This window comes from Symsagittifera roscoffensis, chromosome 6, assembly GCF_963678635.1.
Source record: "Symsagittifera roscoffensis chromosome 6, txSymRosc1.1, whole genome shotgun sequence".
Lineage (NCBI taxonomy): Eukaryota > Metazoa > Xenacoelomorpha > Acoela > Convolutidae > Symsagittifera > Symsagittifera roscoffensis.
The window spans coordinates 37,328,889-37,341,905 of NC_087067.1; the positions used below are offsets into that span (position 1 = coordinate 37,328,889).

Here is a 13,017-nt window from a genome sequence, read left to right on the forward strand (position 1 = left end):
GTGAACTTATATAGGTCGTAATGATTTTCATGGTGGTTTTTTCAGGAAAGTCTTAATGATCTAACAACCGCAGAAGTGCATTCATACTTATGCATTTGTGAATGCCCTCAATTATTCTTCAACTTTTTGACTTTAATTCAATTTCATTGCGAAAAGATTGGCAAAATTCGCGTCGGAATCGTGGCAGATGTCAACTATTTATTTGTTTTCACCAAATGAAGATTGGAACCGTGGTGTATCGCTCGGAAACGATGCCCCGAAAATTAATTTACTTTTTGAGAGTCGATGAACGTAGTTTAGACTCTTATATAGGTCATGATAATTTTTTTTTCTCGTGAAAGTCTTAAAATTTGTTCAGGCCAAATTTACTTTTTCGCGGTTTGACCTTTATGTTTGTTTAAGTTCAGTATATTTACTTTGTTAAAAGGAAGGCAAACTCCAATATCGAACAGCAAAAGTTGAAAGTCATGAAAAACGTAATCGACTTCTAGTTTCAAAAGTGTCAATTATAAATTGTTCTTGGAATTCTAGAGCTTTGAGGTCATTTTTTGGATTTCGAAAGTTTTTTACTTGTTTTTTTTGCCTTCCTTTCATACGTGAAACTAGTCAGTGGGAAAACTTGACTATGTTTTTGATTTGAGTCTTTCTAAATTTTATCCGCTTTTCCATTTATTTTTTTTAAAGTTCAGTCTGCTCTTCAGTGTCTTTGAGTGTAAAAATGTATCAAGTGGTTGATCTTGGTCGAAATGATGGAACTTTTTGTCCATTTTTCCTTGTTAAAATTCTTTTCGGAGTGTAGCTCAAATTTACTGTTTGGCAAATTTGGATAGAATTTATTTTGAAGGAAAAAAAACAAGTGAGCCATATGGTGTACACAATTGAGAATTCCATTCTATTATTGTTTTCTGTTTTTTTTTTCTAATAACTTAACTTGTTTGAAGAGAGATTTGTTAACTGTCATTGCATTTCGTATTTATTCAAACGAATTGAGCTTTATTGTATTTTCATCACTTTGTGTAAGTGTTGGTATTATTTCCACATCGCATCAGTTTTGAACATAGTTTCCAAAATAGTTGATATTGGGGTCATTAACAATGTACTGATTTTTTTATATTGTCCTTGTTATTTTCTTAAACTTATCTCCATAAACTTATTTATCCAGAATCAAAAAGTTATATTGGTATTTTTCTTTTACTAAAAGATCAAGGTTGTTTTGCACTTAAAATTACTACATGAGTCGCGCGTGTGTTAATGCCTTGGTTTTTAATTGTTTCTGATTAAATCAGAATAACTCCAAAGTTTTGAGCTAATGGACATTGTTGACCAGAAAACTAGTCGAAATGAAACACCTAAAGCAGATTTATTTGAGTTCTCATCGTTCGGATCAAGTCTGTGGGAGAAGATTGTCCTGTTCGTTAAACCCGACGGAGATGACACAGAACAAGAGAATCCAAAAAATGATTGCGGGGATCAGTTTGACTGTTGCCTAGGAGATGATCCTACTACATGCAGTTCAGGAATCGTGTCAGATGTTTCCCAGAAATCAAGTATTTATTTGCTTTCTCCTGATGAGGATTGGAACCGTAGTGTATCGCTGGGAAACGACACCCTGGATGGCATTATGACCGATTGGGACGACGATGGCGAACAAACAGGGTTCCAGAGTGATATCAGGAGTTCAGTGCCAATTGAAGCAGAAGATAGCGATCTCTTTTTTCGATATGACATAAGCAGGGAGTTTCTAAATGCATATCATGGATTGACTTCGACCTTCTCGCCGATGAAACTCGAAAGTGAAAGTGGAACCCAAGTGGGGGAATCCGTGTCTTCGGAAGCTTCGAGTGCCTGGGAAGTGATGACTCAGAGCTCGGAGATTTCGGAAGCAACAGACACCAGTCGTTACATCTCAGTTCCGATTGTTACCACTTCGAAGTTGGTCAGAAAATGGGACGATATGCCTAACAATGAAAATAATGCGGCTCTTTTTAATGGCAAGTGACTGTAAGAGTCTGTGCGTTGAAGTATGATGAATGATAAAAGTTTCTAGCGTGCTTTTGGTTATCTAAGTTTGGTTTTAGAATGGGTTGTTTTGTTGAGGAAAGCTTTTTTTACATTGTCGGGCTTCAACTTATGTTCGAGGATGGGTCCTATGTTTTGATTGAATCCTTTGTTATAAAAAGTGTGATGGTCGGCTCTATGATCTTAATAGCAGCCAAGAAGGAAATGCTTTGAGATTTTTTCATTTTGTTCGGACCGGAAGGATTTTCGTTTTGTTGGTGTACTTAGTGCATTGTTCTGTTTCATTGAAGGCTGCTGCCAGTTGGTATAACTAAGTGTGGTGGTCCAAAGGGAGCTGCATAGTTCAAGACACTCCTTTAAAATTTCCTTAGACGTAACAGTCAGCAACTCCAATTTGTACCAACAAGTTCTATAAGAACATTATGTCGTATTTGGAGCTTGTCGCAAGTTTTAATACAATGCTCATGAAAGTTTTATAGTTGTCAAATGTAACTTGGTTCAAGCAAGCAAAAACTCATTAGTCCATGTTGAATAATAGACCGTGTTGATTTCTCTTTTGCTAGAGAAAAATTTCTGATATTGAGTCAAATGTTGAGGCTGTCCAGATACAGATTCTTAATTTCTGTTGAACTTTTGATATTGGGACCAGGTGTCGTGAGGTTTATTTCGTCTGCATTTGTAGGTATCTTGATATTATCGTTGGTGGGTTGAGGCATTTTGGACAAACAAATTAAATAGAACCAAGGATAGCGCATCACCTTGTGGGTCATCTTGTGTTTACGTTCCTGCATTTGATTTGGCATCTTTGAATTTTACATAAGTGTACCTTACGTGAAGATATGCAATAATCCATTTTTTGGTGTTTTTAGATAGGTTTGAGCTGACGTTATTGTTGAGTAGATGGTAATCAACAGCATTTATGGCTACAGTCGAGTCTAGGGCGACCATTAGTGTTATTTGACATGGTTTATCCGTATTGCTGTTCTTGGTGGTTTTTTAAAAATTTTAACTGGGAAAGCAATGAAATTGGTCGGTAGCTCAGCCTTTTTTGGATCCAATATTAAGTAAATAATAATTTTTTAATGATTTAAATTGCATCTTGAACTGTTTCCAAATAAATTTGTACTTTTTCTAATTCAACTTGTTTGATCCTACGCGTAAATGCCCTCTTTTGTTTTTTGCACTTGTTTGCATGTGGAGTAAACTGTTGGTTGAATTTAATGCATATCTTTTTCCCCTTGTCTCTCGTCACGAGACCGATATAGGAATTTGGCCACCTCCTGATTTGGGGGTGCGTGGTTCAGAAGCTAGTGGTAAAGTGAGAGCTAGTCCTCATATGCTATCCTTGCCGTGGCAGGAGGTTGAATACCCGATCTAACGCTCTGAAAGTGAACGCCTGCCACTATGCTAGGTGTAGAGTTTTTCGCTAAATGATTTTCAAAAATTTACAGTGGATAGTTCTGCAATATCTACATCAAGCCCTTCTGGCCAAGTTTTGAAGACTTTCTGCAAAATGTGCCCTGAAAGAGTCGAAGTTCTTGTCATAATTACGGAGAAGTTGTGAACAACTCTAGAGTTTCTAAGGTTTGGGGAGCAAACAATTGACCCCTTGCGAACAGATGAAAATAAAGAAGCTGTTTCGAATAGACTCTAGTGGTTGTCGCAGGGGTCTGATCTTCATTTCCAAATCTGCTATTGCTTTGCATACCAATTTAGGGCATGGTGTCGGCAATAATAGCATTTGTTCAACCCTTGTCTTACTCACCTCCTTGTTTGACTCTCGTGTGACTAATCTCATCGCAAACTATAATTCGTTGAATGCTGTAACATACAAAAAACTTTTCAATGTTCATAAGCAAAATCTTGTGTTTTGCCCGATTTTGCTAATGTTCACAATATTTGAGTCAAGTGCTGTATCTGTATGTCTACTTGTTGTTTCAGGTCTGGACGACTGGGACATAATTCAGAGTTCAGATGTGAGTTACTACAGAAATAGTCCCTACTCCCCCTCCCCCCTATCACCGAACAGACGCAGACTGGAGGGCGTGCATGGGGACACGAGGACTGGCGCAGGGGCGCCTGGTCCGGGGGAGACAAAGAGTCTGCTGCAGAACCCCTTGGAGGAGACCTTGAGTAGAATGACCAGGGCTCTCAATATGGGCGACAAAAGAGACCACGGGTTAGTTTCTACTCAGGTTTCATTTCTTTTGTAATTAATGTACCTGGGTGATGTGACTTTAATTGTCTTTCAGTCGTTTTTCTCAAGCAAATACCAAAATATTTTCGACATCTCACAAGTATGAGTTCAATTGATTATTATGTGGATTTAAAATGACATGTGCGACAGAATTTATTTGCAATTGAATTATTGTATTCATACTAACAATTGTAGTTTCTTGTTAGTAAATTGTAGTAAATTGATTGTTGTTCCGACCACTTCTCGATGTGGAAAGGAACTATTGCTTAATGTGTTTTAAGTTCGGATGTGTTATCATAGTAAGTCCGTGACAGTCGTGATTCGGATTCCAAAAAATATATAAATGTTGTCTGTGTCCAGAAAAATTTGTCTGATTTTCCGGCGATTTACACCAATTTACAGCACAATTGGTCTGAAAATTGTTTTAGACAAGTTCCGTAATTTGCAGTCGACTTTTTGCTAAGATAAATGTGGTTGTAACACTACTACTTGCACAGCAACCGACTTCTCTGCGTTATTTTAAAGGTTTCATTCACCAAAAACACTTGAAAATTTGTGTGTTTCAATGAACTCTTGAAAACAATCCAAGATAAAAGTGAAAATAGAGCAAACAACAACGTTTCAGCATCAAAAAGAAGCGATTCTAGTTTCGAATGATACCAGGATTGTTAAAAACATACATAATTATCCAGGTTTCTCAATTTGGCTGATTTCTGTTTAAAATGCTTCAAATTTCAATGTTTTTTCCCACTCGATAGGACAAAGGTTTTTGCAACTGGTTATTAACTTTTTCTCCGTTAAAAATCTTGTTGACAGTTTTTAAGAGTAATGAAAGTCTTGCTGATTTTTTAAGTTTTTTTTCAGGAAAAGTCTTAAAATTTGTTCACGCTAAGTTTTGATTTTTCGCGGATTTCCTTTTGATTTTTAAGTTTTTATTTCCTTTGTTAAAAGGAAGGCAAACTACACTATCAAATAGCAAACATTTAAAGGACACTAAAAACGTGATGGACTTCTAAGTTCGGAAATGGAATTTAATTATCAGATTTCCCAGCGAAATATAAACTTTTTCTAATGATCAGTGTTCTCAAATTGGGTTAGTTTTATCAAAAAAGAACCAATCATAAGTTGTTTGTGAAATTCAAAGAGCTTTAAGAGTATATATTTTTTCTTTAACATTCGAAAATTGAAGGTTTTTCAAAAACGTGTCATTTTTTTTCAGTTTCCTTGCGCTCAATACTTTTTTTCAACTGTCAGTTGGCAATGTTTACACGTTACCATTTTTCTATCGGCTTATTTATATTTGGTTCTTAGTGTAATTTCGTTGTAACTTTTTCCAATACGTGATTGTCATATACTTTTGTCGGCAGTTATCATCATGAGTGGCAGACTCGGTGTGTTGAATATCTACGTCCGTTTTAAAACTATTCTTTCGGTTTTCTTGCCACTTTTTTCGGTTTTCTTACCAGCTTGATGGTTGTTTTCCAAGAAAAAATTTTTCAGTTTTTTCTCAATTTTAACTTCATTGAGGTTTATGCCTCTTTTCAGGACTTAAAGCTACCGAAACAGTCAAATTTCTGCATAAATATATAATTTGTTTAAATATTTTTAAGCTGTTTTATTTAGCCGAAATTATTTAGGTTTGAATGTGATTATAATTTCCTTCAGTTCTCTTCATTTTTTGTTGTTTTAAAAAACCGTCTGTTTTTGGTAGGATGAATTTTGTTCTTATTGCTCTTATCTCGGTCCATATTGCTTCATGTGAAAGTACTCCTAGAAATATGCCAAAATATATTAGATCGCCTAGTATGAAAGCCAATTTTGGACCCTCAAATCTTACCTTGATTTTTGGCGATTTGGTTTTTGATCCATTTTAAAGTTCAATTAATTTTCGTTTTTAAAAAGAAGGCAAATTCAGAATTTTCAGCGGAATAAAAAGAAATCTTTTTTATCCAGTTGTCTTTTCATAGAATAACTTCAAAAAAATGCCAACAAGTCTTGAAGTGGCAATCAAAAAAAATTGAAGAGTTTTAATTTGGTGTACTAGGTTAAGATCCTCAGCCCCAGCTTTCAATTTAAATTAATGTTGCTAAGCGCTGCGTGTAAAATGCTCTGCTGACTAGCTTAAAGTTCGAACTCAGAACCATATTAACATCCTTCCCCTTAAATGGGTTTGTGGGAGCGGAATAATAACTTGGTCCAGATTTTAATCAATTTTTTTCAGTTTTTTGTTCTTATGCAATGAATGTTGGCTATAATTTTCACTCATTTATGCAAAATTCCTTTTTTTTTCAGAAAGAGATCATAAAATTTGCTCACGCTGAATTTTGTTGTTTTTTAGCTGTTTGACATTCGATTTCTCTCAGTTCACTTCAAATTCATATAGGAAATAGAGGGCAAATTTAATTTTCTAATCTATTAATCTAAGTGAAAACTGAAAAGGAATTTAATGTTCGCAAATCGCATCGAAAAAGATGAATTACCTACTGATTCACTTCTCTCAAATTTAGATTGTTTTGCCGAAAAAATAGATGTGCATTTAGCTTTGTCTCATGTCATCTGGTTTTAAACCTTGCTCTTATCGCTGCGTCTCCTTCGACGCTAAGATGAAATATCTATTGAGTTACAATTTGAAAGGTGACAGTTTGCGATTGTGTTTTTTTTTTACCTAAGTGATGCTGACAGTGACAAAATATTAAGAGATTTGTGGTTACGTTGTACCAGTTTTTAAGAGGCGATGTTTTTTTTTCAGGAAAAGTTTCAAAATTTGTTCAATTTTACTTTTTCGCGGTTTGACTTTCGATTTCTCAGTAAGTTCAGTTCATTTCCTTTGTTAAAAGGAAGGCAAACTCCAGTATCGAACACCAAAAGTTGAGAAGTCACGATAAACGTGATCGACTTCTATTTTCGAACGTGGAATTTAATTTTCAGATTTCTCAGCGAAATAAAAAATTCATTGATCCAGTTTTCTCAAATTGGGTCAGTTTTATCAAAAAAGGGTAATTAAAAGTGCTTTAAGGGCATCTATTTTTTCTTTGAATTTCGAAAGATTTTTTCAAAAAAACAAGTCAGTACTTTTTCCAACTCTCTGGTGGGTTCTGTTTCAGATTTTTTGTGCCATTTTGATGACTTTGGTACTTGAAACCAATCTTTTTGTAAATATGAGTAATCAAAAGTTGATGGCTTTAGCTGTTGGCTTAGTCTAGCTTGGTTCATTTTCCTCTGCCTTAGCTCGTAAATTGTCGAATGAAATGTTAATTTGTTGGATTTTGAAATTTTTGCTGATGAAGTGTTACCGTTTGAACATAGGTTTCCTTCAAACCTTAGTGACTTCTTTCGTTGATGATGGTCGATATATCTGGTTTTAGCTTCCGATACCTTGTGCCTCCGCTGAAAGACAACGACTTCCGCAATTATCTGGACGAAGAAGGGTGCCTAGTTAAACCAGATGAACTGCGATTGTTAGTTTACCAAATCGGGGTTGAGCACTCGCTTAGAAAAGTGGTGTGGAAACACCTTCTAAACGTCTACCCTACTAAACCTCGACTGCTCACAGGGGCCGAAAGATACGACTATATGAAGAAAAAATGCGACGAGTATCATCGGCTGAAAAAACGCTGGCAACAAATGAATTGGGAAAACAAAAAGTCAGTTGTTTCTAGTATTCGAAAAGATGTTCTGAGAACGGACAGATCACATGCGTTCTTCTCGGATATAGAAATAGATTTCGAAAAGACACCAACCAATCCTCATTTGACATCATTGTTCGACATTCTGATGACATTTGCGATGTCGTTTCCGCAGATATCTTACTGTCAGGGAATGTCGGATTTAGCCAGTCCACTTTTGCTCATTATGCAAGACGAGGCAGTGACTTATGTGTGCTTCTGTGCCTTAATGCGTAGACTCCAGCAGAACTTCACTGTGGATTCGCGTGCCATGCATATTAAGTTCGAGCACCTTAAGTTACTTCTCAGATATGTCGACAAAGAGTTCTACGATTACTTGTCTTCGGGAGCAGACAATAATTTCGAACTCTTCTTTTGCTACAGGTATAATGCCAGAATCTTTTATGAAAGTTTCATTGTTGTAATTTTAGAAAAATGTTATGTAGCTAATTTTTTGCGACCATTTCTATTTTTTGGTCTACACGCGCTTCGACCCTTACATATTTAGTGGCACGTTTTGCCCCTCAGGCATTTCGCCCCACATTTATTACGGCATTTTGTGTGTAAGATATTAGGGGCAAAATGTGCCACTAAATTTAAGAGGGGCGAAACGTGCCACATTCCTATTTTTTAGGTTCACTGGTTTTCAGTTTATGGGTAGTCAAGGCTGCCATTAAGTGTCATTCAATGTAGTTAAATTACTTGCATAGATGGTTTTGAATTTTTTAAGGCTCTTTTCATATTCACTTGCTGAAAGAAGGCAAATTCCGCTCTCGAATACTAGTAATTTAAATTGAACATAAAAATTTGAATTAGTTCCAATTTCTAAAAAATGGATTTTAATTTTCAGAATTGCCAGCTGAATAAAAATGTTAACTATTGATCCAGTTATTTTCTCGGTCATTTGAAAAATGGAGAGGATTTTTGTATTTGGGTGTGTCTTAGTTTTTTCCTCTCAAAATTAGGTACCACAAATAATTATCGGAATGGGTCGAGTGATATATCATATTAAAGCCCTTTCAGAATTGATTTGAACGACATCATAAAAACTTCAAATAGTTGACCTAGTGTTGAGATAAACTGATATTAAAGTTTTTGAGTTTTAGTTCAATTTCGAGCGATTAAAGCAAGCAAGCAGAATTTTTTTACGAAATATTGGCCATGAAATTTTAATGTTCATTTTAAGCGCGGTTCGGGAATAAAAATTTCAGCAATCCAAATTTCAGTTATTTGCTAAAAAAAATAGAAAACGAAAGTTTTGGATTTTTTAATGGTTTTTTTTTGGTATTTTTTTGACAAAATTAATCTTCAATTTGCCTGTTTTACTGTGATTGTTGAATATGCTCAAGTTCTCGGCTTTCGTCAGATCTTTTTATCTCAACACTCCAAAAAAGGACCATAATTTGAAAAAGAAAAAGAAAAAAATGAAAACAATCTGTACTACTTTCACAGCAACCGGCTAGCCTTGTCTCAATTTGGATTAGTTTTATTCACAACTTGTCTCTTAAAATGTTCATCAAAATCAAAGAACTTTTGGTTGATATCTTATTTTCTTTAAAACTCGACCGGTCAAAATTGATCAGAAAAAATTTGTCTGTTGGTTTTGTTTAAGAATAATGAACGTAGTGATTACTCCTACATGGTCTGGGTGATTCAATTGTTTTTTTTTTCAGGAAAAAGTCTTAAAATTTGCCTAGATCTGATTTTTCGCGGGTTTCCTTTTGATTTATTTTATGTTCATTTCATTTCCTTTGTTAAAAGGAAGGCAAACTCCACTATCTATTAGCAAACATGTAAAGGGCACTAAAAACGTGATCGACTTCTAAGTTCCGATATGGATTTTAATTATCAGCTTTCCCAGCGAAATGAAAACTTTTTCTAAAAATCGTTTTTCTCAAATTGGGTTAGTTCTTTCAAAAAAAAACCAATCATGATTTGTTCGTGAAATTCGAAGAGCTTTAAGGGTATATATTTTTTCTTTAAAATCGAAAGTTGAGGGTTTTTCAAAAACAAGTCAGTTTTTTCATTCCTCTTTTCCAACTGTCACTTGGCTTTGTTTAATTTTGTGTTTGTTAACATTTAAGAAAAACTTTCTTAGGTGGCTACTCCTCGAGATGAAGCGGGAATTTGCATTGGACGATGCCCTCCTGATGCTGGAGGTCATGTGGGCCTCAATCCCTCCAGACCCTCCTGACACTGATATTAAACTAGCCAACGAACCAATAGTGGCTGATCTAGAAAACCAGTGCAATTCGACAACAGTGTCATCCTCAGGTCTTAATGGATCCGCATCATCACATCAAATGCTGGATGCATCTTTGGTGAATAGACTGAGTGCCTTAGATGCTTCAAATCAGGATTTGTTAAACTGGAGCATGGAACAAAACGTCAAAACCCAAGTGCCAAGTAGTAGCAAATCACATTTTGCCCATCTAAGCTCAAAGCAGCCGTTGGACGAAAATGGATCACTGCGCAGCTCAAACTCTTGTGACGAAAACGTTGAAAACAGCGCTTGGGACAGAGCTGAAAATGTTAATGGCGAAATGAACTCTAATAATTTGCAGAGCAGCGGTCGATCCGATATTTTAGCTCCAACTAATCAGGCTCAGAGCACGCCCCTGAATAACAATGTTAAACGATTTCCATTTTTGAAAGAGTCACAGGGTATTCCAAAGCAATCTTCGCTGGACCAAATAACGCCAAGTCTTATGGAAAATCATGTTGATAATAATAATGTGCAAAATGGTCACAAAATGAACCACTCGTTGTCCTGTCCGGTACTAGACAATGAAGCGGTTAACTCCTTGAGCGAAGGGGAAACGTCTGATCTCGGTACTACAGAGTCTTACAATGAATGTAATGGTCATATTACAGAGAATGATGGAGCAGATCAACTACCGACATCTTCGAAAACTGCCAGTGATCGAGCTGCCATTGGAGGTAAAGCACTCCTGAATTCCTACCCGCTATCCCAAAAGTCATCGGTGTTAAACACTAGTCGGAGTTCGTCATCATTGTCGCCTGGAATTGTTGAGCTGAAGAGGGCTAAAAGTGATCTTGAAGTAAGTCCAAACAGCCTGAAGAAACAAAAAGGCGAAGTGTTTTCATACGAAGAAGGCACAAGCAGTAGTGCGCAAGTTAGTAGTCTAGCTTCGCTAAACACGGAAGAATCGACCCAGACTAAACCAAAACTCCCGCCTCCTGCAGAGTTCGGATGCGGCAATCCTTTTCTGCTATTCATGTGTGTGACTTTAATTGTCCAGCAGAAACAGAAAATAATTGGAGGAAAAATGGATATCACAGAAGTTAGCGGAAACTTTTTCAGACTAGTCAGAAGTCATGATGTGCATAAAGTGCTTTCTCATGCTAGAATGCTGTTTGCAGACTACTTGAGAAAACAGCCATGGCTAGACGACAGTGATTGTTAAATAGTTATAGAGTGCTAGAGTTATTTGGACCATAGCTGAGCCCGGAAAATTTGGATTTGGATTCAGGCAATCTTAGTTCGGAAAAGGGCTTCTTATTTTAGTTTGCTCAGAGTCGCCTTGCAAGGGTATTAATTTTGATGAGTTAGAATTACTTAATTTATTGTTTATATTTACAGAGTTTGTTTAATTAAATATCATTTTACGAAAACTGATTGAGTTTTCGCTTTGGTCACATAATCGAATATCACATCTCTTCCGAATATTTCTCAATTCCAAAACAAATTTTATTCTGATCTAAAATAATTCAAATTCGTAATAAGCTAGCTGTTTTCAAATGTTAAAGTAGGACCAATTGCGAGATAGTTATTTGAAGAGTCTCAAGAGTCGATGAACGTAATGGTTCTCAGCGGAATAGTAACTTTACCTATTGATCAAGTTTTCCCAAAGTTGGTTTCAACACAAAAAAGTGCCAGTCATAAACTGTTGTTGAAATTCAAAGCCATACATGTTCAACTTTAACATTCGAAAGTTGACATTTCAAAAAAAGTCAGTTTTTGTTTTCTGTTTCTTTGGGTTCATTAAATCTTTTCCAACTGTCTTTCCGGCTATATTTTCCAGATTTTCAATTGAGTTTAGTCGTTTTTTTTTACTTTATCGAAGAAGCCTGTTGCTTTTAAATGGCGTTCTCTTTTTTGCCGGACTATGTTGTGGGTTGAACATTGTGTTTGTGTTGTTTTTTTTGCGAAAACAAGTAATAAGATGGAGTGACGTAGAAGGGATGAATGGAGTGACGTATAAGGGATGGATGGAGTGACGTATAAAGGAAGACTTTGCATTAGTAATAAAAATTGTAATGAAGAGTTTCTAAAAATTACTCGTCGAGAAAAACGATTATATCAATATCGTGTTGATTTGTTTCGTTTCAGGAAAAGTGTTGAAGTTTGTTCCCTCTCAAACATGATTTTGCGCGGTTTGACTTTTGTTTCTTGGGACGTTCAATTCAGATACATTTTAATAAAAGAAAGGCATTTGCGAATGACGCGAAGCAACGTGGATGATTTCTAGTTTCGAAAGGTGCTTTTAATAAAAAAAAACTCAGCGTTATAAACTAATTTCCTGTTTATTACCCTTGCGATAAGCAATGGTATTGCAACCCGATACTAGATTTTTTCCCCATAACTTTGTCAACGAGATCACTTTAAAGGATCAATCTTTTTTATCGGGTTCGTGGTTTTCGTTCTAGTTTTTTTGTCGGTTCATTTTCAGTTTTTACCGCCATTTTTTATCTGGTAAGATTTTTCTTGATTTATTTTTTAAAGCATGAGTTTTGTTCCAAATAAAAAGTTTTTACTACAACTGAAACTTCACAAATTTGTTAATTTACCATGTCTTATTTTCTTTTGTTTTTTCCAACCCTTCAAACAGTTTCAGTTTGTTCTATCGACTTAGTCAACATATTTTGCGTACTTTCGAGAGCAAAATATATCTTTTTCCTATTAAGTGTTTCAGTTTGGATGGGTCGTAAAAACTTTTAAATTTTATGAATTTTTATGACAACAGATTGGTTCTCGGCTCAACTTGTTTCGTCTTAAAGTTTGTCGCGTTTGTTGCCTCTCGGTAAATGACTTCCATTTTTAATGGCTGTTTATGAACTTCATCCGATACAAATATGGTGTTTTGTAGCTGTAATTTTACAATTTTTGTTAAG

At 35.6% G+C, this 13,017-nt stretch overlaps 1 protein-coding gene across 3 annotated transcripts in view; it reads left to right on the plus strand.

Moving 5' to 3' along the window:
• LOC134848411 (TBC1 domain family member 25-like) overlaps window positions 1-11,597 on the plus strand; it is a 548,746-nt gene extending 537,149 nt beyond the window's left edge. For 2 of the 3 annotated variants that reach the window (XM_063865852.1, XM_063865851.1), the window contains 3 exons: window positions 3,961-4,198; window positions 7,582-8,265; window positions 9,980-11,597. In XM_063865852.1, the coding sequence (XP_063721922.1) occupies window positions 3,961-4,198; window positions 7,582-8,265; window positions 9,980-11,309 (2,252 nt within the window). In that variant the 3' untranslated portion in view covers window positions 11,310-11,597. Of the gene's footprint in view, window positions 1-986; window positions 1,992-3,960; window positions 4,199-7,581; window positions 8,266-9,979 lie in introns of those variants that run through there. The other variant, XM_063865850.1, reaches the window with a different exon arrangement.
• Window positions 11,598-13,017: the final 1,420 nt, after the last annotated feature.